The sequence below is a fragment of the Coturnix japonica genome, chromosome 7 (assembly GCF_054131305.1).
Source record: "Coturnix japonica strain WE chromosome 7, WE-NBRP24, whole genome shotgun sequence".
Lineage (NCBI taxonomy): Eukaryota > Metazoa > Chordata > Aves > Galliformes > Phasianidae > Coturnix > Coturnix japonica.
In genome coordinates this window covers 10,372,404-10,399,762 of record NC_140669.1, presented here as the reverse complement: position 1 = coordinate 10,399,762, position 27,359 = coordinate 10,372,404, and the positions used below count along the sequence as shown (strand labels likewise).

Sequence of the window (27,359 nt, the reverse complement as noted above, 5' to 3'; positions counted from 1 at the left end):
ATGCCTTAGAATTGCATTTTAAATTGAGGAAGTTATTCCTGGGGGCTAGTCAATCAGCAAGACCCTGGGATCACTGGACGATGGGAAAGGGCAGTTTCATGCCTAGCACGAACAGAACACCCCTTTGTGCTTCTATTTGCTGGCAAAGTTCAACAGATCCTGCAAAGGCAGGACGTGGGGAAATCAGGGTTCAATACGGCGTTTTGTTAGAGACTTCCTGTGTGACCTGGGAAATCCACATCCAATGTCACATCCACCCAGCTGGAAAGGGGAATGTTTGTTCAGCATGTCACAGAGTGACCAAATTTATCCCTGGCATCCTCAGCTGGCAAACGGGAAACAGAAGCACAGAGGTGAGACGACCAGGATTTTGAGTGCTCAGCTCAAGTTATCCTGTTTATGATTATACGGGTGTCCACCTCACTGAAGTCTGTGAGAGTTTGCTTTGATCCGCCATACTCCAAAACTGAGTTTAACTAGGAAAAAAATCAACAACCATCTAAAAACATTTTGGTCACACTGGATGATCTGAGCCTTCAACAGCACCAATATAAAAATATGGTCACAGTGAGGAATTTCAAGCACTACCACAGACTGGATAGAGATTAACTACAGACCTCTCCAAAAAAAAAAATCAGGAAGTTAGATGACCACCTGAGGTGTGATTTGAGCATGGCAGATCCCACTATGCACAGAAGAAGGATTTTCTAAGACCCTACCAGAGCTAGAGTACCTGAATCTAGAAGATGACAACAAAAGAAGGTTCATCACTCAGTCTCTGACAAATATTCTCTCCAAAAACACATCTCATTCTCAATTACTGGAACTACCCCAGAATGGGCTAAGAAGCAGTTCAAGGCAATCAGTTCCACCAGGCTGAAGTTAGCACCTGAAGGATATACCCGTGACTCTGATCTCTGCAGGCCAGGTATAAAATATGATGTAGAAATATGCACAACAGGTGCAGGACTGTCTTCAGTCTTGTAGCTGGAAATAATTGTCATCTTATCTTTACAGCTGAGTCATAACTGAGTAATATCCCTAAGAAAAGGGTACACAAAAGACCTGTTCTGGTTTTGTAGCTCCATGTTGCACCATCCTGGTCCAAGAATGCCTGCTTTATTTCTGTATTTTCCTTTGAATACTCTGCTGAAGGCTTTTTTCTTTCTTTCTTTTTGTGAAGCATAAGAAGAGGATTGTTTGGCTGCAACAGATTCTTTTTCTGTAGCAGTTGCAGTCCTCCATCCAAAGTCAGAGGTTTTAACTGATGAAACTGCAGGGCAACAGCCTGCAGCGATGGCCCCTCGAGGGTGAGCGATTCCTAACTGCACCATGCACTTCACACAAGACCTCAAACAAATCGAAATCACCGCGCTTAGTTTCTCCTTGCGGGCCAAGGCAGCTAACACCCATCCTAAACTGATGAGAAGACTTACCCAGCTGCTGCACTGAAACACCTCACAGTGTTCAAAAACAGAAGTAGAAAGATGCAGAAACACATTCATCAACACTAGTACAGAGTGGATATTCTGCTTTCTTACAGTAACAGCAAGATGAAAGACTATTTGTACTTGCATTCTGTGTTCTGTAAAGGTACTTCAATTACTTCACAATAATTGTTATGAAAACTAATTGGAGCAAGCTCCTGACCTCTCCCCTCTTAAAACTCTTCCCTCAGTGCTTGGCTCCCTTTGGGTTGGGGATGCTTTTCTCAAGTTACAGGCTATCAACCAAGGGATTGACATCACTCACATTGCTCGTTGTTCATATCGTTATAGAGTGTCCTAAGACTGTAGGCAAACACAATGAAAAGAGTTAGGCCCAATTGTCAGGCTGCTCCCGCACACAGGAGAACTGCTGTTCTGCCATACCAATGGGCAGAGATCTGAGCACACAGTAAATCCCTCCTGGATTCTCCTTGTTCACACTCTGCACAAAGAAAACTGCCAGGATGATTTTAATCACCCAGGTTACCCACTCCTCTATTCCTACTGCTCTGTCAGCATTTAAAATAACACTTTCTGACCCACTCTCCATCCCAGAAAGACCAGCATCTCTGAGAATCAGCACAGACAGCTTCTTTGTCTCTGTAGCCTGCAGCATGTTCCAACCAAGTCCCACTGCTACCTCACTTACAGTAACCAACTTTTTCCTGAGGGAGGTACTTTGCTTTCAGTTTCCAACCTGCAATCAAATCACTTTCCTAAACTGGGCTCTGACATTTTCCTGCCCTAATGCCACTCACTCCAAAACAGCCTTGGTTACCAAGATCTGCTAATGTCTCCAACTATAGTATATTGTCAACGTATTAACATATAAAGGAAGAAAGAAGGACCACTAAGAGAGATCAAGTATGGCAAACACAGAAGACAGAGGATAATCTCCACCAGCTTCATCCTGCTTCCTTGCTCCCCAAGTCAGGAGGGTAGTTTCAGAAACTCATCACCATAGACGAGCAGTGGGACTCTTTCTCTCCAAGAGTTCTGAAACCAAAGGGCACAGGAAATACCAGGTAGTTAATCTGTGCTAATTCTAGCCTTGTACAGACTCATTAAGGAGATAAAGATGACATTCAACTGTAAGCAATCTGTCAATTTTCATGGCACCTGCTTTGGCCAAAAGCCTGTAAATAACATGGCATTTTGAGGAAACAGGCAAGTTCTGGAGGACTCTGTTTCTCTTACTAGGGAAGTGTCACTTACAGAACATTTGAACAGCTATATTATAAAGAAAAAATGGTTCAAGAACAAGAAAAAAAGCCTCAACTGTCCCCAAAATGACAAGCTCAGTGATACTGGGGAACTCAAACATGAACACATTCTTCACCTCAAAGAGTAATTAAAAAAACTCTTTCCAACAATAATTACTGTTAACATGACCACACAAGTATGGGTTGCTCTATTAGTTAACAGCAAGGTGGACACTAAGTCGGATGATGTCTGGAGGGAAGGTACCACACAAGCTCTATGCTAGGACCACCTGGCCAGCCTCAAAGCAAATGCTTCCACCACTTCAAAGGCCAGACCCAGAGTGCTTCACTGTCTTCTGCCAAAAGCACAATTCAAAAGTGAGCAGCACGAGGACTATTGTTAAACAGGTACACTACAAGTTTCACACTGCACGAGGTCACAGCTGTGGGGAACAGGGCTCTCCCACACCTCACTGTCCTGCCTACACCAGGCATGCATTTATGGGCAGTGTGAAAGGGGAAGCTGGCTCCATGTTGCCAGTCACGTCTGTGTGCCTGGAGCAGGTGATGATAACTGAGTTCAGCTGCTCCCTCTTCCCAGCACAGTTCTGGGCTGACTTCTCAGGTGTCATTTTCACGTGTGGCAGAAGTTGGAAAGGCCAAACTCATCCAGCTCAGCTCCTTCTCCTTTGAATGCTCTGACAACATTACTGAGGACAGAAAGAGTGCTATGTGGTGGCTCTGTCACACCTGCATCAGGCAATAGGGTTTGCTGTACCTCTATCTGCTAGTCTGGCACATTAAAAAGGCAACTCAAAGTGCCTTATTTTCCCTAGAAAAAGAGGAACAAAAAATAGAGGGTTCCTTCACACTCCAGCTCAGCATCAAGCCTGCAAAAGCCATAAGTACAGAATGCAGCAACTCAAGGAAAGCCATTTGTCCTGCTTGTCCTCCCCTCTCAAACCTTAACATCAACATCTCCCAACCAAGGCAAAACATGAAGTGCTCCTACTTATCAGCCCAGTCGCTTCTGTCCTTCATGCAGTTTCCAGTTCTCAGATAACCAGATCTGATTTAAGCTCAGCAGCTTTTATTTTTGACAGCGGTCTCAGAGCTCACTTACCAGTTTAGACCAAGAAGGCTCTCTGCCCAACGCTGGGCGCTGACAGATGATGAATATACGACAGACAAGTGGATGTGGACACTGAATATATTACAGACAAGTGGACGTGAGCTGTCACTCCCAAAGGAGTGAAGGGAAAGGCACACTGAGGAAACTTTCCGCTGTGCTGACAGGCTGACTCCTTCCTCTCCACACACCTGCATACCATGATCCAGAAAATCAAAGTCCACTGATTGTATTATCAGTGCTGCCTCATGCTTGGCCTGCTTGCATCATTGTTCATTGTTTGCGACCTCAAGGCAAAAGGCTTTCTTGTTCCAGATGTTTGATTACAGCAGGATTCTAAGCCTGGGGTTTTGCCTTCAGACTTGCTGCAGCACTAATGCACAGCTATGCTAAAAGAAATAAATCTGGACTATGCGTCTGGCTTAGCAAAGGGCAGAAGGGTTGCAAAGCACATGGGACTGAAAATCCTCAAGTGTCCTGCAGACAAAAGATGCAGCTCACTTGAAAGATATCAAGCAGCAGCATAAAACACTGCTAATACAGCTTACGTAACTGTGGCTTTGCAACTCCAGTGGAAGGAGGGAGGAAACTGGAAAGAGTGCAAGAAAAGTAAATCTTCCCCCACCCAACACAGGTTGTCAGTTGCTTCTGATGAGGAACTCACAAGTTTTCCTTCCCTATGATGGATGGCTGAAAGGTAATAAGAGAAAGAACGTTTTATCTCCCCCACCCAAGTCTGAGAAGAGGCTCACCAAGAAGAGAAGCTTTTGAAAGAGTAATATGGATGCATGGAAAGACAAGAAGCCTCAGCAGTCAGCTCAGATCACATTCTATTTCCAAATGACTTACCGACATACACCCACACTACATGTCTTTAGCTGTACACAGCTGGGGCTAAGGCCACCAGCCAGCTCCAAGCACAGCTTGCCCAAAAAAAGACAACACTAAACAGTCCTAAAGCTATAAATATTTATCACGTATTTCATAAGAGCAAAACAAAAGCATCAAAATAGTTAATCCCTCAACATACGGATACCTTCAACAACAGTGCACAATGACCACATAAAAAAATGCATGCAAGCTGAATGCCCCCTCTTTCAGAATCTAGCCATAGTTTGAAATTCCTCTTCCATTTTTATTTGCAGAGGTCCTCTCCTGCTTTTATATCTTATTAAGCACACTCACAAACACAGAAATCACCATCTAAACTTAGACCAGAGAAGTCAGCTTTGCTGTAAATGTCATCAGATTTAAGCCATGGCTGGGAGGAGAGCGAGTTTGTGTTGCTGTCAGTCAAAAGTCAGGCACAGACATATTGCTGTATCAAACACCATTGTCAGCTGTCTCCTCCAAAGCAAATGCAGAATCTATTCTCAGAGCCCAATGAATCCTTGCTGCAGCCATTAATAAACTGGGGAACTGTCATCAGCCTGCAGCTCTCCCACTCCCCACACTTCCACTCCATGTCACAGCCTCTAAGAGAATTAAAACTCTATGGGGACCTGCATCACTTGTGAAAAACAGGAACATCCTGTATGTGAATTAGTGCACTTGTCTCCAGTCTGCAGAATGCTACACAGGAGTGACTTAGCGGAGCCTGAACACAGCTCAGTGATTCACTCAGACATCTACTACAAACCTTTGCTTTTTGCCTCCTCCCCACAAACTGCATCCTACTACAGAGTGGGAGAGAAGCTGCCTTGCACCTGCAGTCTTTCATCTCTTAAAAGGACTCAGAAAACATACAACTTTTTAGGAAACAGATTCTCAAAGGCTGGGAGCAAGTTCCATTGCTATTGGCTAAACGATCCGTGTATATGAGGGTGCGTGCAGACAAAACCCAGCCTCCTCAACTCTGCCTGCACCACAGACATGAAAGGCTGCACAAAAGTCCCAAGTGATGCCACCCACATCCTGTCTCCTGGCCCCATCTCTATTCACCGCAATCACAGACTTCTATCATGCAATCCAGTTAGAACCACCACAGTTGTGAGAGATCCCATCTCCTGCAGATGAAGTTGAGCGTGCACTTCTCACCCTCCCTACAAGGATAACTCAGTCCTTCGCATGTTTTCTGAAGGGGCTTAAGGGGCTTTTTGGAAATTCAACAGGATTAGAGCCTGGACTTCTTCATTTTCTCCTGCAGTTGTCATTCCCTTTTAAACCTCTTGAGCTGCTATGAAGCAGACCCATACACTTATCACAGACAGATAATAAACAAGAGGGGAGAAATTAAAAGTTACAAAGAAGCTAAATTGCCTTGACTGAAATTAACTCCAGTTACATTCTCATTAACAAGATCTTCACTTTTAAAATACAAATCCCTTTTCCATGCCATTACTGGATAAACTAAAGCCTGCTGGTACTTACACGGGTTACTGTTTTTCTTTAAATGAAAAGAAAAAGGGGGGTGTGTGGAAGATTTGTTTGGTTTCAGAACAGAGAAAACTCCAGAATATTATCAAGATGACACACAAATTGGTATTTGCAAGGTGACTCTTATTCTATTCCTTTGAATGTGATAGCTGCCTTATTTATAGGAAGCTTGAAATAAATAGAAATAAAGGTATGCTAGTCTGTGTCTAGAACAGGAAACTGCTGTGCACACCACACTTGCAGTATTGTCACAGAGCTGCTTAAGAGAAAGGCTAATGTCTGTGTTGCAACACACCTCTTTAGCATGGATTTTGTTCATTATGGAGACTCACCTACCTATTAACACCATAAAGCAGCAAGTTCACATGTTGGAGTGATCCTGAGATCAATAACTGCAATCTATAAATACACGAGTGACAACAGCTCCAGAGTCAGAACGGAACCTGCTTTACATGAGAAAATCTGATACACTTTGTAGCTTCAGCCATGACATCCACGGTCCTCACACCAGAAGCTCAGGCCAGCTCTGGGCACACCACAGAGCTAAGGAGAAAGCATTGCTTTCTGTCTGCTACAGTGCTTTCTTTCTGTAGGGAGATCTGATTTTGTCAAGGTTTTCAGCCACATTGTCATAATAATGAAAATGCTTTCATATCAACCCAGTTAACACCAGATTAAAGACCACCTGACTTGTTCTGTGAGTCATTTGGTGCTAATCTTGTTATATGTGCTAACAATAAAGTCAAAAGCCTGCCCAGAGCCTGGAGGCCTTGCTGACCTTCCGTGGTTAAACCATGTATATCTCTAGAGCCAGCAACTCCTATGGGAAGAAGACCACAACTGCATCTTGTTGTTGCAGCAAAAAATGCACCAAGTTGTGATCCCAACACAGATTCACAATGGAACATGTAAAAGGCCAGAAATCCATTCAGTTGGTTCTACTGTAGCTCTGGGAGACATACATCATCACAAAGCCGTACGTGAAATCCAGATGGTAAGAAAGGAACCATTGAGCTTTTGAGCTACTATCAAATAGGGTACACATATACAGGAGACCCTTATGAACCAAATAAGAGCTTGAACTTGCTTTGCAAGTGCTTTGGTCAGTTTTAGGGTTTGTAACCCCTAGAAACATTTTACTGTGAGACCCTTCACAGATCTGGCAATAAACACTGGAGAATATTCTGTGATTTTCAGCATGTGGTCTGCAGACTTCACGACCCACGTACAATTATGGAAAGCAAGCTCCCTTTCCCTATTCCCAACCACAGAGCCATGGTAGGCCAGTTGTCTGAACACAGCACATCCCAGGTTATGCTTCTAGTGACGTTCTGCACCAGGCATTAATCCCACACTCAGTAACAAGCATGTTGTGGCAGCAAGCAGGCAGGGAAGCACCTCCCTGCTCAGCATGTGGTGTCAGCAGGACACGTGCTAGCCCACGCAGATGTCTTCTCAGCACAATCACATCAGCCTCCTGGGCAGCTCCTACATACTAACTTTGGCTTGACATGATTTTAGTAGAAATGAATAATGACAGCAACCAGTAAGTGTTCCATGGCTGCTGTTATCTACACCAGGAGCTCAGAAAAAAAATGAATGCTGCTTGTGCACCCTGCTCCGTGTCTTCATTCTCCATGAGGCAAGTACCACCTCTTCTATTATCACCTGTGAGGAAGAGGTGTAGGCATTGAGGGCATTGAGGCTGCTCTCAATAGCTGCCTGATTCCCCAGTCACAGTGGATGATGCTGCAGTATCTGCTTGGCAGGTGAGATGGTCTTTCACAGGTTGAACACAAGCTTTTGATATTTTATTGCCACTTCCCATCCCCATCAGCCAGAGAATAAAACCTCCCCGCTGCATCCTACCCTGCCCACAGCTCTCACTTCCCCCTCCTCAAACAGCCCTGTGACTGCAGTCAAGCAAGGAGAGGAACCAGGGGACTCCCACCACCAGACAGAGCAGAAATTTGAGCAGAATGAACACTTTGTACCTGGGGCTGTTCCTCAACTTGTGCTCCTGCTCCCAAATTGCTCCTCAGCCCCTTCACCTAAGCAACCATCGCACTTTGGTACTAGTGCTGTGCAGACTGTAGAGCTTTGAAAGCATTAAATGCTAGGACTGCTTGAACGAAGGCAGGTTTTAGGGAAAAAAAAACACCACGATAAAACTAGATGTAGCTGCACAAAGCACTTCAACAATGCAGAAGAGAATGGGGAACAAAGTCCATTAGCTCACTACCCACACCTGGCAATAGAAAAGTTCATACAATATTCAGCCTCCTCATCTATGAACATCCCAACATCACGCTGCTCACTGCTCATTCCTTTTCCCTCTCCTGGCAGATGACAATCAGAATCCCTCTCATCTGAGGCAGCAGCCCTGAGCTGAGGGACAAACATCCCAGGAGGCAGCGCTATCCCTGTGTGATACCCCAGAACCAGGCAAGTGCTGAGAAGCACATCCACACTGTTCTGCAGCTCCCAGCACAAGGAGCCTTTGTCTACAGGTGGTTTCCATCACAGCCACACCACTGTCAATGGGAAAAATAGCAATACAGACCTGGGTCAGAAGAAACCAGTTGTTTCTGATTTCCCAGTCTGGCTCACAAGGGATGGAGGTGATTTCCTCAGCAGCAGTGCCTATCACACTATCTCACAAAGCACTGGGCCATTGCCTTCACTAAGTCTCACCAACTGCGAGGGAGAATCTTTGGCTAACCAGCCAGATGCAGTGCCTGGGCTGACTGAACAGAACACGTCCTGTTTCTATGCATGAAGGCCCTGGAAAACATCAAGATTTAGACTTGCCAAACTTATATTTGAACAGAAGTGAAAACTCGCTCTCTTTAGAAATGAGGAAGAATCACAGCCAGATCTTTTTCTGTTCAAACACAAGCTGGTCAATTTTGGTCTTTGCATTTAAATTATTTAAAAAGCCACCGCCCGCCACCAAAAACACCCACACTCATTTATGCAAAAGAGATGGAAATAAATCAGACGGCCACATTCTCAGATAAACCCCACTTAATCGTTAAGTGCTTTAGGAACAGGTTTACTTACTGAAAACCCTGGTTTCACACACCAAGAGTTTTTTCCAAACCACAGCTTTTGCACTTTCTATAATGCCTCAATGACTCACAGAGGTCCAAGTGAGGGGAAAAAAACAACACAGGAATCTCCTGTTCTAAACTAAATATGCTAGACCCAAAATTATAGAGATAAATCTGTAATGGCAAAACACTGAAGCACTTCTTTGTGCTTAGCTTCCATCCAGTTAAATAATCGCGCATCTTCAGGACAGACAATCTTGTTTGGATCATCTACCAGAAAGCCTAAAATCCTGCCAGGATGAAGGTACTTGAGAGAAATGCAGAATCCAGGGCCTTCACAGGCATTAAACAATGAGTTTATAAAGGGTGATATCAGCTGAGACACCCGAGTATCCAACATCCCTAATTCCATACAACCACTCCAGTGCACAGAGACTACTGTACATTGCCCCAGTCCCTAATTAAAGTTCTGGATGAGAGAAGATCCAATGCAGCTTGATACGTTATTTCCTCACTAACAACCAGAGGCCTGTTATTAAATGCAAGAGAGGATCGCAGAGACAGCCTGATTTGGATCTCGGCCTGGTTGCAGAACTGCCACAGGCTAAGCTTAAAAAAGCTGGAAAGAGGGAAAAAAATACAGCAAGATGAACTAAAAACAACTACTAGAAACACTATAGTAGAACAACGTGAATACTGAGAAGCAAGTGTTAGCTTGGAAGACTTGGAAGAGGTAGGGTTGCTTACATTTGCCTATTTTACGCCTAGAATGAGAGGAAGGAAAATCCAAAGAGCGGCTGTCACCTCCAGCAGCTCAGTTTTTCTAAGAGCAGGAAAACACCCAAAGCAGAAGCACTTTTTCCTACAACAGAAGGGAGCTGGGACCTCAGCAACATGAGCAAGGGATCCCCTGGATCTCACTGGGAAAATCTCTCCTCACCAGCTGCCTGGGAAGGGCACACAAACTTGAAGCACTTGGCTTCCTACCATGTCCAGCAATGACTGGTGGTGACAGTCTGGGAAATAAAGGAAGAGGTGGTTGAAAGGAGGAACCTCCAAGATGTGCAGCTGATGTTAGCGGGAACTAGGGTGCTTTGCCAAGCAGACAAAGGGATATATATATACGGTTCACGATACCTTTCTGTACCAGAACCTCTCCTTTCTCTCATAATAGGGTTTGTGTTTTCATATAGTGCTTGAGGAAGCATGATAAAAATCAAGTGTACGATTTCACAGCTCCTAAACATTGTTCCTTACCACTGCTGAGACTGTTGTGTTATTGGTACACATTTGCAAGATTAGATTTCTGACACATAGTCAAGCCCAGCTATTGCTGGAGGAAACAAAGATGTTGACTGTGTTCTGGCTCTCCTTCAGCCTTCCAGGTTCCAAGAGCTGGGTGATGTCAGAATGAAAAACACAGCATACTTTGCTAACCTCAAGGCAGCTTTGCACAGGCTGAATCTGGCCACACAGGGTCTTTTCCTTCCAAAAAGCAAGGACACCAAATGCACAGCAAAAGCCAATCTAAAGGGTTCAAGGCATTCCTGTGTAGTAATTCTCAGAGTGAGACTTGCTGCTTGGCAGAGACAGGATTAAAGTTTACAGGGCAAGTATTGGTCCCAAGATACATTAACACAAGTAAATACACAGTAACGCCTCTGAACCTCTCCTTTTTTTCTGCCCTTCCCATATGGCTACAAGAGTTAGTGCCAAAGCCCAAAGAACCCAGTTACACCAGTCCAGCAAACTGAAAAACCAAAGGACAGGGGAGCTGACTGATTTCACTTCCTCCTCCTTCCCTGCAAGTCTCTCCCAGAGCATTACAGCCAAATTCAGCAGAGGATACCCTGGCTGGCACATTTTATCTTATTTTTTAAACAAATGGTAAAAATCAATCCAACCATCCCTGACTGACAACTAGAAGAAACACTAGAGAGAATGATAGCATCCAACAGAAAGCACATCAAGGGATTTTAAGTAAAGCAGCAGTAGAGCCAGACAGTGTAAGCAACAGAAAGCATTACATTTGAATTTCCATCTCAGCCTGTCGCCATGAAAACAGATTGTTTTCATACATATTCCTGAAGCTTCCAGCCACTTGTTAACAACGCTGCTTATCCTGGTCACAGCTTTGGAATAACACATTCTAAACCTATCAAGGCTGGTACGCATTCATGGAGTTAGGAGAAGAGCAAACATGATCGCTGGAGACGATACCCTCTGATTAGAAGTATCATCAGAAGGTTGCTATGGTGTCAGGAAATGAAGGAAGGTGGTGGCAGGAGGAAGAAATAAAGAACATCTCATCATATACACCCTCTTCTCTTTTTTAACCTCCTAATCCACAGACTTTCTTTTTAAACAGGTGAGCACTCAGATAAAGCACAAGAGCCCACATTACTTCCAGACCTCAAGTTTGCCCTTCCTGTATCCTCCCCAGACACTTCACTGCAGCAAAGACTTCAATTCAGAAGGGGAAAGAAACAGAACAGGCTTAGAAACCAGAGCTCTCAGAGTCTACCTCTGATAAGCAACCCCACAATAACAAAACAAAAACTAATTTGTTTCACTCCACGAAACAAGGAATAACCAGTTTCTTGATGAGGACCTTCACTTCCTTAACAGCATGGCACCGAAAATGCAAGAAACGCTACATTTTTCTGGCCCCTTCAACCTCTGTCCCTCCTCGTTATGCCTAAAAATACCCAACGACACTTCTGATAACCTTCCGTGCCTACAGTGTGACTGAGGGCAGAGCCGTGCCGCCCGCTGGGCCTGAAGAACGTGCTGAGGCTTCCCCTCCCAGCATGGCCACCAGCTGTCCCTGGGCCTCGGGCTGCCCATCAGCAGGGCTGGCAGGCGGCTCCTGCAGGCTGTCTACCAGTACTTCATTCCCAAACCTGCCACTCTTCCAGCCCCCATGCACAGCCCCCCACATCCTTGTTTTCATTCATAGCCCCATTTGTGATGGTGAACTTTAAGTCACCCAGGAAACCTTCCTGTCCTACTTTTACTTCCCCAGGCCAGGCAGCACATGTATTCGTGTCCCAGGGCCACAAGGACAGACACATAGAGCACTGCATACTTCGGCCCTGCCAACATGGGGGTCATCTTAGGCGTCCACACAGGGCGGATCTCACACCCTGCAAACAAACACATGCTCCAGAAAGACGAGGCAGCCCACCACTCTCCTGGGATTCCTTTGGCAGTCCCTTTCTTCTGCTCTTCTAAAGCAGCACTCTGACATAAGCATTGGCACTAGTGTCACTTCTACTGCAGAAAGCCTCATTTCCTCTCTGGAAGCCCCATCCCAGCCTTTGCCCTCCCTCCTTTACCTCGTTATCACTAATACAACTGGATTTTTCTCAGTTATTTAAAATTCCTTATCTGTTCCTTCTGTACCTTCAGTTACTCTCCTGCAACAAGCAGGACACATCCATCTTGCTCTTCACCACTTGGTTTGTACAACACCCAACACACTGCTACATTCTCATCCAGTAGCTATGAACATTTCTTATGGCAAGGCCATTCCTTCATCTCCCCCTGTCACATTACCCCTTCTGAGGCACCAATTCCCATAACAACTCTGCCCACAGCTCACAGGTACAGACATTTCTGTGCTCCTTCCTAGCCATGAGGGCTGGAAACAACTGCCCATCCTGTGTGATCCCAACGTGCCATGGCGTAGGACTACTTGGGAGGGGACTGGAGCTAAAAACACATGTCTAGAGTAATTCATATCTAGCAATCAAGGTATGGAGGGGTCTTTTACTTTATCCACATTCTATTCCAAAACTGTTTCCCACACTAACTCAAACACCACCACTCACTTATGAATGTATGACCATATAATGACCATCTTCCCACATGAAAAATCTCCTTGGGTTCCTCAAGCAGGTCATTCCCACCAGCCCAGTGTCTTTGGCTATTTTTTCATGAGCAGGCCGCACTGCTCTGCATAACAAGTCTGTCTGCCCAAATTCACCTCAGCTCTCCATCAGCTGCCATTAATCCACCCACCTGGCTAAGCAGGATAATGCTCTTTAAGCATATGATGGGGCCAAGCCACTCTGGCTGCAAGCTGTGTTAGAAGGCACGGTGGCCCTACAAGTAATGTAATCAAGAATATTATACTTCAGAGCTTCCAGATACTCTGCTTATGGAGTTGGCTCCTGAGAACAGGGCCAGAGCACAACAGAAAGAGCACTTTGGGAGAGTTCCCTGCCAAATACCTGGCTGGATATGCCAACTTACTGCAGTCCTGCAATGATGTACTTTCTCCCCTCCACTACTCTGTGCATCTCTTCACCAAATGTAAGAATAATCTGGGGTGGATCATTTAGCCTGTGTGGAAAAAAGTCAGCCTGAGATCTAGCAGTGTGATTTTCCCCTTATGTCCTGGCAAGTTTCTCATATGTCAATGGCACCCATACTGCACCACAGATGTCAAAGCTGATAGTCTAGGACACATAAAAAGAAGTCAACTTTTAGCCATCACAAAAGACTGCAATTCTGAAGAGTAACCAGTGGGTGAATAATGCTCATCTTTGAGCAGGAGCCAAAAAAGAGGCTTTGGAGAAAAAGGCTTTGGCATCCATCACAGAAGAAATCACGCTGCTGCAAAATGAACCAGTGAAAAAGATGCCATTAAGATACGATGGCAAAGAACTGAAGCATCATTTTTCTTTCTCTTTTAAACCCAAATCTGCTAAATATCATTATCTGTGTAGCTGTACACTCACTCCTCTCTTCCCTTTAAGTGCATAAGATCCCAGTCAGTTTACTACATGCATGAGTCAGGGGGGAGAGAATTTCTGCACAGAGCCAGCTTGAGCTGTGAGGTTTAACTGTGATTGCAGCTAGGAGCCTGGCAATGAAAAATAAAGACAAGACAATTTCATCTGATTGTAACAACTTTTGCTGCAGCTTACAAGAAAAGTGAAATAAAACAGAAGGTGATGAGACAGCCTCATCTGTTAAGGTAGCTGATACTAAGGATGTGGTATCTTAACTACAGATGAAAAACCCTCAAGTGACTTACCCAAGTGACCAAGATGAAATAGAAATCCATGTGAAACTGCTCTCACAATGACATGAGAATGGTGCAGATGACTGGTGCAAAACCACATGAAAACACACAAAAAAAGTCAGATGTGGAAATACATCAATATTAGTCTCTTATGCGTATGTAATCCCAGGCTCCTCTCCCACAGAGGGCATTTAGCAAAGAGTCAGGTCTTGAATCAGGGTCCCCAGAATGCACATTGCACTGACACAAATCCCAAAAGTAATAAAGTTCTTTAAGAAAAGATTCCTAGCACCTTGGCTCAACATTTCAGATTGTTTCTCCCTTCTTCTCTACCCACGGTTTTTGCATTTTTACTTCTCGCATCGTTCACATTGAAGTTAAATCACAATACAGCAGGAGTGGTGCTTTAACAGCATGGAAAGAAAACATTTCTCACTGATACATCAGCATAGCTCAACCTCTGCAGCCTCGCTGTGCTGTGCTCACATAACTGCAGCCAGTTCAGCATCTATTCCTAAACCACTCAAACACCCCCAAGCTCAGGTTCCTTTCAATGGCCCCTACTACATTAGCTGCGATTTAGCCTTGTTACCTTACCTCTGAATCTCTCTCATCTGTTTATATGACACCCCATTACGTCAGTTCTGTGCAGTAGCTACAACTCACGTACCAAGCACTTACCTTACCATAAATCAGAGGGTGAAGGATCATTTTTTAATATAACCAACAGTATACAACAAACAGAAACAATAAATGCTTCTTCCTATCTCAGAGCTATCAATAAACCCACTCCCATACAGGCGACCAATACATCATTTCCCTTCCATGTACAACTCAGTTTATTAAGCACACTTTTCCCCTTTCTAAAAAAATGCACGAGTTTGCCTTGCTTAACAAGAAGTTATTGGGAAAACACAGCACTTCTCTATTTATTTTGCTTTGTTTGATAGATTTTAGCAATTAAAAACAAAGCACAAATATTGCCATCTCCTACATCCTTATTCACCGCACTCTACTTAATGTTTAAGGTGAACCTGGAAATGTCCTATTGTTTTCTATCAAAGTTTCCAGTAACAAAAACAAACTGGAAAACATCATTTAGACTCAAGTTTCAATTTTTTCCTCACCTATCTTACATCCTTCAGATGCAGTGCACCTATTTGTGGGGGTAAGCTTGAAGGAAAAGCAAGTAAGTGAGCCTAACTCATCACAGGTAACAGGGCAGCAATATACAGAAAGAAAGGGGAAGCAGCAGCTGGAGACTCATGTTGGTGATAGCTGTGTTATAGGAGATGTGAAACTGTATCCCCAGTCAGATTAGCTAGGTCAGTTCAAATTGTTGATCTCAGAATGCCAAGAGCCAGTCTAGTGGTGAGTAGATAAGATAGAGAGGCACAGAGATTGTTCCAGCAGTACATAAATAGAGGAGAAAATGCAGGACTGAGGGACAACCATTTGGAAGCGGTGACTTCCTCCATCAGAACAAAGCCAGAACAGGAAGGAGGCACCTATCTTAAGAAGTATGGGAGATTAATAATTCAAGTAGTTCAAGCTACGGCTTTCAGATCACGAACACTTCAACCGTGACATCTTTTGGGCTGATTTAAGAGATACAGAAAATCCACAGCCCTGCTGGAAGACATGTAACCTCTTCATAATCACTCAGTCTTGGTTCATTGCGTCTGAGGTACAGGAGCTTCACCTATACAACTCTTAACACATAACAGAGCAAGCAATTGGCCACTGCACACAAATGTTAGAGGTATATTTGTAGTTACTTTTGTGGTAACGCATTTGTACACCAAAACTATAGCTTTATGAGTATTTCCCCCCCAACTGGCTTGCTCTTTTTCAAACCAGGCAGGTAAAACAGATTCCCCAGAGTTCAAGTTTTTTAGCAAAGCAGAAATCAGAGAGAAGGTGTATCTATAATTACTCTGAAAAAAAAAGAAGCAGGTAACTACTAACAGACACCAAGAGAGCAGGTAATTTTCCACCCCAGCCTCTGTCTGCCTCAGCCTTATGCAGATACCAAATCAGGGACCAAAAAAAGCAGATAACTACTGAGCTGGGCAGTAGCTACACTGAAGCCATGCAGCTAATAAGGCCAAATGGCATCTCTTAATTCATCTGGCATCAATGTGACATTCCAGGCAGCAGGTCTTGAGCAACATCAATGTCTATTACTTGGCCAGGCATTTAACATCGCTTAATTAAACCCTATCTATAGCTGACAGTAACACTAGTAAGAGGAACACATAACATAAATAGTTCTGTTTGCATAAATCCCCCTTCTCATGTCCTCCACCTCCTCCCCTGCAACACTCATTTTAAACGCTGATACATTTGCAAGAAGTATTTTTATTTTTATGCAGGCACTGATACAAAATGAAGTAACCAAATCAGGACAACACACAAAAGGCATCTGGGGCCAAGCTGAGCTGAAGAGAGAGATAAAGGAGCAGGTGTGTGCTGGAGGAGAGCGGTGCAGAGAAACTCTCATAAGGCAGAGCCATGAGCAAATGGTCTCCAGAAGACACAGGAGATGAAGAGTCCTTCAGAGGTTAGGGGAGCTCCTTTAAGGGCTTATGACTGCCTTGCTGAACAAGGATTGGACTTTCTCAAATGCAAGACAGATCTGGAACGTGTAACACACACAGCTGTGCAAAGGGAAAAGACGGACTTCAGCAGTTGGGGCTGCCTGATTGAAGAGGGAGATAGCAGCAAAGGATCAGACAGGATCAGGGAGAAAGGTTTAGGAACACTTTCCTCCATGGACAGTTTGGGTTACTGAGTGTGGCTTGTCCCAGTAGAGTTGGAAGATATGGAGCAACACAGATCATCTCTTACTCATCCTTCTCAAGCAAGTCAAAGGTCCTCTACTGGAGGGGAAAAAAATGACCCTCTGGATATAAAACGTCTGAAGGACCCAGCTTGTAAGGAGCTTTTTTTTGCCATTTGAGAGGATTGCCACTGCTTCAGAGTAGTTGAAGGATGAGTAACAGCAAATAAAAGAACTTGGCTTGATGGGCAATGTTCTCCTCTACGAATGGGTGTAAGCACACTGGCTTCTGTGACAATGTACTTAACAAGAACCTGGGCCAGGCTGTCACTGCAGAGGAAAATTATCACAGTGCTCTTCTAAAAGAGACTCCTCAAAAGTCTGAGTTGGAGATGCAGGACAGGCAGCTTAGAAGACACCCCAGTTAAATCCAGTCTGGCTTTTAAGGAGTCTTTATCCAGCAGAGCAACACAGCTCTTCTCACCTACTAATATCCACAGCCACATTGTAATGGCATCCAGCCTGGAGAACACTCGCTTCTTCCCTGAACTATGTATGTTCACTGAAGATCAAGGAACACAAAGCAAGAGCTCCCAGCTTGGCAAAAAGTTCCAGTCCAGCCTCTAGTGTCCAGACAAACCCTAGACTGTGAGGAGTCCAGATGCACCAGAGCAATGCAGGATCCACTGTTGACACATCACATCAGCACTGACTTTCTCTGGCCTTGACTTTCTCTGACCTTGCCCTTCCTACCACGGTCACTCTTCCAGTTCTCCCTCTCAGACCCTGCACATTCACCTGCTCTTCCTCCCCTAAGAAAGTCAGTCTCTCTCTTCAATTTCCAAAGCTTCAGTGTATTTTCATGAGTTTTCCAGTGTTCACAAATAGCCTTGTGCCCTTGCCTATAAAACCATCCTCACTGAACCTCTGCACAAAGCCTTTTCAGCGCACTGGAACTTGGAATTCTTCTGAAATAAAACAGAAGTGTCTCAACTGAGGCTATCTGATATTTATATAAGAATTGTTGCGGGACAGCAAACGTCCTTTTTGAGTAACATCTGATTTGATCTCACCACTGGTGCTAACAAACAACCATAATGGCTGTACATCATGATGAGGGAAACATTACCAGCATGGCTATGGTCTCTCAGTGGCTGTAGCCTATTAAGGCACAGCTAGGCTTGATCTTCTGCAATGATACTCAGCCTAAGCCAATAAAGGAGAAAAATCAGTCCAGAAGACGAGTCAGTTCAATACACACGAGGACAATGACTCAGTCCTACACCAGGGAACCTTGTGTTTCCACACAGAACCCAAGCGTATTTCTATATCTGAACAAATAAACTTTTCCTGAGCATTGTTTCTGTCTCTGAACTTGGCATCCCTTTCAAAGTGTGTTTCCAAAACAATCCTTGAAACATGCTGTCCCCTGCCACAACAACTCGCTCCCCTTTTTGGTGTCACATTGGAACGAGAATTAGTTCCACTCAAAGATGGAGTGGGATGAAAGGACCTTCAGACACTGCCCTACTGCCTGACAACTCAAAATCCAGGAGCTGAACACCCAAATTAAACTAATTAACTCCCTGCATGTTTTTTAAATACAATGCTTTCCCCTCAAGTTTTCGCCCTTTTTTCCCCCCATAGTAGCTGAGGAAAGAAGAATGGAAATAAATGTAGTCCGTCCACACCCAGATCTCAGAGCTGGTACTGTCACAAGACTTACTCCCATTTACAGGAACGTGTCACGTTACTTGTAAGGGCAGCAGAGAGCTTCAGGATCAGCAGTTCCATTAAGGACAAAAGGTTCATAGCTCTACATCTCCATATTTCTTTATATCTTTATATATATTATGCATATGTGTACATCCATCACTGGCACCATCCCAAATGAATCCAATGTGATGCAATCACTCATTCTGCAAATACCCTGATATTCGGCTCCGAGTTGGTTAAGCCAACTGGTGCTGTTTCTGGATTTATCTACGGTGCAATCAAGCCAAGCAGCACAAAGTTAAAACCATAAGCATTTCAGCTGTGTTTTCAGACACACTAGTTACTGCAGGGTTAAAGCATCAGCAAAGAAGTGGCCAAAAACTAAATCACTCTAGAACAGGTTACCAGATTTCTGAGTCTGCACATCAAGCCTCTGCAGAGGCCAGTGCTTCAGGCTGTGGTATCTAAGTATCATCAAGAGATTAAAGGCAGCCCGTGGCTTTTACAACAGGATTAGCTGCTGTTAATCACTATTTTCCTCCTTTCATCCTTACTGGTAAAGTTTACACTCTCCATCTTGTCTGGCAGCTTATATTAAGAAACTGCTACCCAGACTTCTCCTTTCTTCTGAGCAAAGAAACAGAAAGAATCACAGCACTGTCTGGCCTTCAAGAATTTCCTAATTGCTGTCTCAACTACCCTGTCTCTCTAGAAACACTTCAGCAAAGGCTTTAAGCCACCAGCTCCGAGCAGGTTTACCCCACCATATTCTGTACAGAAAAAGACGTGTTATGCACGTGTACTTCCAGAGGTGTGTGCAAACATGGCCTGATCCTCAGTTCATCATGCATGACACAGCTGCTTCATAGACTTGTCCAGGTCTGTGCAGTGCCCTGAGCTCCAGCTTCTAAGTCTTCCCCATTACACCCAGTGTCCCAATCCCTCCTGAGCGCTCACCAGCAGCCAAGGAGAAACTTGTGGGGGAAAAAAAACAACCCACACATATTAAGCAACCATGAGACTTGATCACCTTGCGCTGCTCCTATTTGCGTGTATCACAGCTGTTCCTTCAAAGCACAGAAGTACAAATTAAAAGAGATTTACTTTCTGAGTAGCAGCTAAGAGACAAAAACATAACCAAGCTGGCATAATAAAAGTAACCTATATGAAGAAAAGATCCACTGATCCTGCTTTCTGTTAAAAACTCTATTTTCTTATTCTAGGAATAAGAGGGACTGGGCCTACCCTGCAGTACCTGCCAGCTTGATGCAGGTCAAGCAGCTGCAGAGGCAGCAAAGCCAGCAGATGTAGCACGTGACAGCTGAAATGAGATCCACCTGCTGAGATGGACTATTCCTTGCACCATGGCTGACAGCACAAGCATTCCTGCAAAGGTTTTTCACTTCTGTCTTGACAAACCAAAGCCATATTTAAAACAGATTTTAACTACAGTGCCATGTCAATGACATTCCCTGTTCCAGTTCCTTATCGAGGATTGGCCCCTTCCAGCAGTAGCTCAGCACAGACACCAGAGCAGCACAGGTTCGCTGGTGCTCACATACCCAATCTTGCAGATGTCAAAGAACAGCAAACAAAGTTCCTCAAGAGAAATCCTAAGTGGAGGCTGACGTCAAACTGGACCTCAGTGCTTCACTCTATTCCACATGCCTGCAGCTCCCTTAGGAAGCTTTATTCAGATTTAAAGCAGAAGCAGATCTGTACACACTGACTTTGCTAGCCCACTTGTTATGCTTGGGCTAATGGCATGTAACACAGGTAGGAGCCAGGGCTGCAAGATGATCCTAGAGAAGCTGCAGAATGCACACAGTGTGCAGCTCAGGTGTCCTATCACCGCCACTACAGGGAAAAAATAGCCACTCTAATAGCTGCCAACCAAAGAAACCCTCTTGTTATGCAAAAAGTTTGTAGAACTGGGGCTTTACAACCCATCTGGTTCCAAACAAAGCACCTTGTCGCTCAGCCCAAAGGGTCAGGAACTGAAGAAAGCACCCATTACTTTTTACTCTTCCTCCCAAAGTTACAATACTGCAAAATACAACAGTGTCTGAAAGAACCAGCATGCATGATGAATGGAGAGCACAGACATTAGTTTGATAGCACCAATTCAACCAATGAGTTCTGCAACACTAACTATACCCTGCCCAGAGCCTCACCAAAGCTCTTCATTGAAAAGAAACCTTACAGCCACTTTAATAACGTGATCTCACAGAATGGCACTGAAGAGGACTGGCTGTAAGACTAGAACTCACAGTGAACGTAAAGCAACCAGGAATTGGACTCAGCCTTTTCTAATCAGAAAAACCATCCATCAGTGAGATTCTGCTTAAAAGAAACCTGCTGCCAACACAGACAGAGGGGTACCTTCAGCAGGGCAATGATGGTTTGATTGGCAAGTAAACATGTGGAGCACGGTGTCCTGTTTCATCTCCTCCCTGCCCCACGCAGATTATCCAATATCCAGCAATACAGTCTGAGCTCATACTGGAACCATCTGTACATTAGGGGCATTCATTCAGCTCTCCCTCCTCTCTCCATTGCCTGTTTTCCAGCCACACCTAGACACAAAGCACCTCTTAGATTCTATCTGTCACATAAGCTTTATCTTCTTGAGAAAGTATAAAGTGCTTTCCCAGGGAGCTCTCTAGGAAAAAAGGTTTTAGGTCAGAGCAGCAAAAGAACAACTGTAGCTATACTTGGGGTATACCAGCAGCACAGGCAGCATCCAGAAAGGATTGTTACATCAGACAAATTAATTGGAAAAAGAAGAATTGGGAAACCAGGCCACAGCCAAGAAGCGCTGCCAAAAGCACAAAGCACTCCTCTGCCTTCCTTTTCAAGGCCAACGTCCTTGGTTGTTTCTCAATGTTGGGCCGCAATGCTTTAGTGGAAACCTCTGGTTTACTGGCATTGAAATGCTTTGTTGCACTGCAGCACACTTCACAGAAACCTAATTTCAGACCTTCCATTTGGTCCAAATGAAAAGAGCAAGAGCCCACTGCTCTAATCAGACAGAATCTGTCAGAGTCCAGACAGGAAAATGTAAGTTCATTCCTTTCTACTCCTCACACACACAAAAAACAAACAAACAAGAAAAGCTCCTGAGGAGAACTCCCTTCCCAACACCAAGTTTACAGTTTGTCCCCTAAGAAATGCCTGTTAATCTCCAGGCAATTCACATCCCCCAGTTTGTGCCCCACAGCCCATCCCCTCTTTCCATCTCTGAATCCCTGGGATGAGGACTCTGCTAGACAAGAAACAAAACCCCACCCCATGAGCTCAGCCCACTCCTGGGATCTCCCAGAGGAGGCTCCTCACACCAGAGCTGCCATGTAGCACCAAGGCGCTGCTCTCAACTTCCTTCATACATTTCATAGGATAAAAGGAAGACTATTGCTAAGCATTATGCTTGGGGCTACTCTTGAAGAGGGATTAAAAGGGTGCACAGCCCATTTGCAAACAGCACAGTCAACCATTCTGCCCCATATTTCCTGCTGAATTGAGAAACCGCCTTCCAAAAATAGCCAATAGTTTTGCTGAAAGGCTCAAAACAAACAGCACTTCTGAAGGAATATCTTACATACTTTACATAATAGCCATCTCAGAAGGGAGAAAAAAAGGATGTGTACAGTGTTCCAGTGTGAATTCTGCGTTGAACAAAAAGACATCATTCTTTGCTCAACACAAGGCTTAAATTCACCATGAAGGAAACTGCTGAAGTCAAAGCCTTTGGGCTCAAGCTGGGAGGGAGACATCCCTCTGAAGAGAACCATTTTTATCTTAAATTGAAGTTGAAGGAGGATACGTAAAAAGAACGTTGTCAGCTTGTTTAAGCGTCAATTTGTACTTGCGTGGAAAAGGAAAGTTCAACCTCATTCAGCTTCCATCAGAAACATCCAATACATTTTAAAGCTCTTGGTTTGCTGGGCACTCAGGTACACCTATACAAGCTTCTACTTAATTGATATTTTGGTTTTGCTTTTAAACCTGGTCCTTATTCCTAGATAGGTTTACCCTTCCTGTTAAACAGTGTGCCTACTTTAAAAGGAAATGACATAACAGCACATAACCAGTGTTGTGCTATGAACGCTGATGCCTTCTCTCCCACTCAGCCGTAGCTCTCCTCACAAGCCAGGAAACCTACATCCATGTGCTTGCCCAGTGACACTCTGCCCCTTCAAGACAAAGGTGAAACACCAGGAACTCCACAAAAGAGGAATTGTTACAAGCAGTGTGTGAAGGGGACAAAGTAAGCAATCAATGCCTTTTATTCTTACTGAGAGCCAAGAGAGAGAAGTTGCATTGTTTGTATTAGGATAATAACAGCTAAAGGGCCTAGAAACTGTGTTCGCTGGTTAAGTGCTTTATGTTTTGCTTTCCTTTCCTCCTCGAAGGGAAAATAGCTGTCTGTTTTTTGGGTACAGTGATAAAAAACTGATTTCAGACCGAGCAAATTCCCTACAAGATATGGCTGCGCTCTCGATTCTTACTGTCATTCCCATATCCCCCATCATCATCAGGGAACAAGCAAGGGAAGCAGCTACTCGTCCTGGTGGGAGCACTTGGTGAACACTCTTCCTTTTGGAAGGGAACCTGCACGTTAAGAGCGAGGAAGGGCCCGGCAGCCACGCTGCACCGGTGCGCGCTCCATCAGCAGGCCGGGAGCTCAGCCTGCATCACCCACCTTGAGATCAGATCAAAATATGGTTGCCACCTTGTGGCTGGCAGGGAGGGAATACGGCGAGCAGGTCTGCTGTCACCGCCAGGAGCTGCGGCACGGAAAGCCGCATGGAGAGACCGAGGGCAGAGACAGCGTTAGGCCCGATGTGTCTGGGCTCCGCTGCGTTTTGTAACACCGTCGGGGCCGAGGCCAGCGCAGCAGCCACCCCCAAACCTCCCGGATTAAACGCGGCGCTAAAGATAACCGCAGGGAATAAGATAACCGCAGGGAACACGAGCGCGGCTCTGATCCGATCACCCTCCGCCCTCGGACGCGCACCCGTCCTTATTCAGTCAATGTCACCCCGCGGCGGAGCGCTCACAGCGGCTGACGGAGCAGCCGAGCCCCGGCCCTGCGAGAAGCCGCACAAGCCCGGGCACAACCCCGAGGTTCCGTTGGCGATGCCATACAACACAGCGGTGCTCCCTAAGCACGCAGCCGGCTCCGCACCTCCCCCGGCAGCGCCCACATCGCCTCCCGTCAGTCCTCGCCCTCGACAGACCCGGCCCCGCTCCCTCACCTTCTCCTGCGCCCTGGTGAGCTTCTTCTGCACGTTGCTGGCGATCTTACCGGCCGTCACCCCTTTGCTGCCCAGCTCGGCCATCTTGCCTGCTCTTTTAACGGGCGGCTGAGAGCGCCGGGCCGGCGGGAAGGGGGGGAAAACCCGGCGGGAGACAATGGCCACGGCCAACAGCGCCCGGCCCACGGAGCCGCCTTTTAAAGGGACAGAGCGCCGCGCCGCCTTAAAGGGGCAGCGCCGTCCCGGGAGGGGGCAGCAGCGGCACTGCCCGCAGGAAGCTCTGCCTTAATTGTACGGCTGCACATGGAGCTTACGTGATGGTGTGGGCTCTTTAACGTGAGACGTTTATATTCTTGGATCCATATGTTTGGTTCTTTATGTACCAGCCCGCTGTGGCATGCAGGTAAATGCCCTCACCTCGCTCTCATCTCTTTCAGAAGTGGGAAAAAAAAATCAACTGACCAGAGTGTTCATAGGGACGCTGGGATGGATGCCCATCTTCGCTATTTTCACTTGTGCACAGCAATTTGGATTCAGCATAGCCACACATAGTGGTTCATTGCTTCCATCACAGAGTAACACTGGTGTCAAGCACCGCTGCAGAAGGTGCTGCACACCTACTAGAAGAAACCAAGCAGGGCACAACTTTGCACACCTAAACCCTGGAATTCACAGTACCTTAGTCTGCATCGCATTGTTCTGTAGGTGTGACCAGTATTTTAGCACTGTCATGGCTGGCCCAGGTGTGCACCGTGCCTCCTGTCTGCCCTGTACTCCTGACTGCACAGCACACTCTGCCATGCCACAGCCTGCACCCAGCCAGGCCTCCATCCTGCCCTCCTATACCCACCCGCTGTGCAAATACATTCCATGAAACTGCTCCTTTACAACACAGGACAAAGTTCTGCTTCCTGAAAAACTGGAATCCTAATACTCAGCCCCAAAGTTCCCTCCAGTTCCTCACAATAGACTCCTTCCTAGCTGCATCTGTACACTGGGCTTATTGCTATATGAATGCAGCACCCAGCATATCAGCCAAACCAACACACCTGAGAGACAATTCAGATATTGAAGGAATTTGCTTTTCCTTTAAGGAGATGTGCATCTCTTAAGCTTAATTTAATAGAAAGATGGTAGTAAAACTGAACTGTGTTTCCAGATGATTTCAGAGTCTTTATTTTGCCAGATGAAAATATCTACCTCCAGAATTTCATGCACGCAGGGAGTTAGTGCAGTACTCACCACTGCAATCTGAAGCAACAGAAAAACATTAACAGTGATTACTTGAGAGAGAGCCTGAGAGAAAGATGCACATGTGATTAAGTATTTGCCACATCAAATATAAAATAGCAGATGCTTCAGGGACAGAACACATTCCTCTGTATTCTACCTCACGTATTTACTTCTCCTGTCTATGGCCTCTCTTTCTGAAGGATTTTTGTTTGAACGTGTCCTTTCAAGTGAAAAGAGGTTGAGTCTGCAGCACATAAGCTGAAAAACAGACAATTGTGAAACAAAGGTGGCCAGACACCCACATTCACCACAATGAAAACTGATGACAAACCCAGTACGTTTTTAAAGCTAGGATTAACAGCAAGCATCCATCTCACAGCATGAGTCATTTCCCAGTTGCTCCTGTGCTCCATTGGATCAGCACTACAGCTGCAAAGCATTTGCCAGGCTCCAGGTGTGGCACAAGAGGTATTCCCCCAGCATGATCCAGTTGAACATCACATACTAGAACAGGCCAAACATTTGAATTAAATTTATATAAGCCATTTTTTTAACCAGCTGATATACGCTGAAATATTTTGCTTTGTGGACAGGAGCGGTTTTCAGTCTCGTATCTACCCACCATTGTTTGATCTCATTTTTACAAATTAGATTCTGCATGAGTGGAGTCTAAAGGCATAGAACTTGATACATCCAGCTCCTGCAATGAGATTCATTAGGTTCAATACATGCATAGTTGTCTAATTTGAGACCCTAGGACACTTCATTTCTCCCAGCTGTAACCAGCTGAATCCATCTAGGCTGATCTAAGCTGAGGTCAGATAAGCATCTATAGTCACCTGAGAAATCAGTACTGCCAAAGCAGCAGATAAAACATCTTCTAGGAATGTCTCCCACCCCCCTTAGCTGCAGAGGGAGATAAGACAAATAGCTCAGATAACTGAAGAAAGCCAGTTGGGTTATGAAACCTGCCTGCAGTCCATCTCCCAGGTGATAGTATGACTCACACAGTTCACAAGCAAGAAAAGAAGTATGACAAATACAACACCACAATGCAGGTATTTACAGGATATACTTTTGTTTTTTTTTTATTGTATTCTAAATTGATTGATACTCTAATCAGTAATGCCTGTGTTAGGTTTAAGCCCCACAAGTGCATTTCACTTCTTGCTCATCAAAGACAGACGAGCTGCTCACCTGTTTACAGTTAAGCATATGTTTAAGTGCTTTGTGGGTTGGATTCTATCACTTTGTAGGTTAGATAAAATGTAACGCCTTCATGGCACAAATTGTTACTTGTTTTTTATTCTTGTTTTTGCCAAATCTGTCCATCTGGGAGCAGAAATGGTTTTGTTTTTTTGGAATAAATCCTAACATAAATTGGTATAAAATATTATATTCTAAAGATTGATTTCAGCAATACATCTTTCAGCATCTCTGACTTGAACCCTTTAATTGCAGCTTGTGCATTTAGAGCTGCAAGCTGTGATAATCAAAACATATCTGCTTCCCTGCTGCTGGTGGCAACATGGTTAATACAGAATCCAGTTCATTTCAATGAGAGATTTTTAAATTGGCTGTTCAGTGGTTTCCAACATTCATACAACTAAATGAATATGTTTCTTGTTTAAGTAATCCCAAGTAAATATAACACATTATAGGTCTATAAATATGATTCTTTGTCAGTATTCAAAGCTGAGGCTCTCATTTTAAATTTCCTCAAGGACTGGCTGCTTGGAGTCATGGTCTTGTTTTGGACTGACTCTGGCAGTAACACTAGAAGTCAGATGGCCTGAGTGCCAGCAGCACTTCCTTGCTTTATGATGCCAGTTGAGGGATTTATTTAAAACACTCAAAAACAAGAAATAACATAAAATAGATTATGTAGCAAAATCTCATCAACTTAAAGGAACCTTGCCTTTAAGCAGCTTCTTCACTGCCTTCTATCCATTTACAATCGTGAGCTTTTCTGGGACAATATTCAGAAAGTCATCACTTCTATCTCTGTGTTTAACTTGATAAGAACATTTGCCAAGGGTAATTCAGACATCACTTCCACCGTATTTTGGTTATTCCTAGCATTCCTTTCTG

The 27,359-nt window shown here is 44.8% G+C and overlaps 1 protein-coding gene across 37 annotated transcripts in view; it reads right to left on the bottom strand.

The window, feature by feature from the left end:
* BIN1 (bridging integrator 1) overlaps positions 1-24,207 on the bottom strand; it is a 76,125-nt gene extending 51,918 nt beyond the window's left edge. For all 37 annotated transcript variants that reach the window (XR_014947888.1, XM_085552256.1, XM_085552260.1 and 34 more), the window contains exon 1: positions 24,036-24,207. Coding sequence is in view for 36 of the 37 variants with exons in the window: in XM_085552256.1 (XP_085408382.1) it covers positions 24,036-24,119 (84 nt within the window). In the remaining variant the exon portion in view is untranslated. The remainder of the gene's footprint in view (positions 1-24,035) is intronic.
* Positions 24,208-27,359: the final 3,152 nt, after the last annotated feature.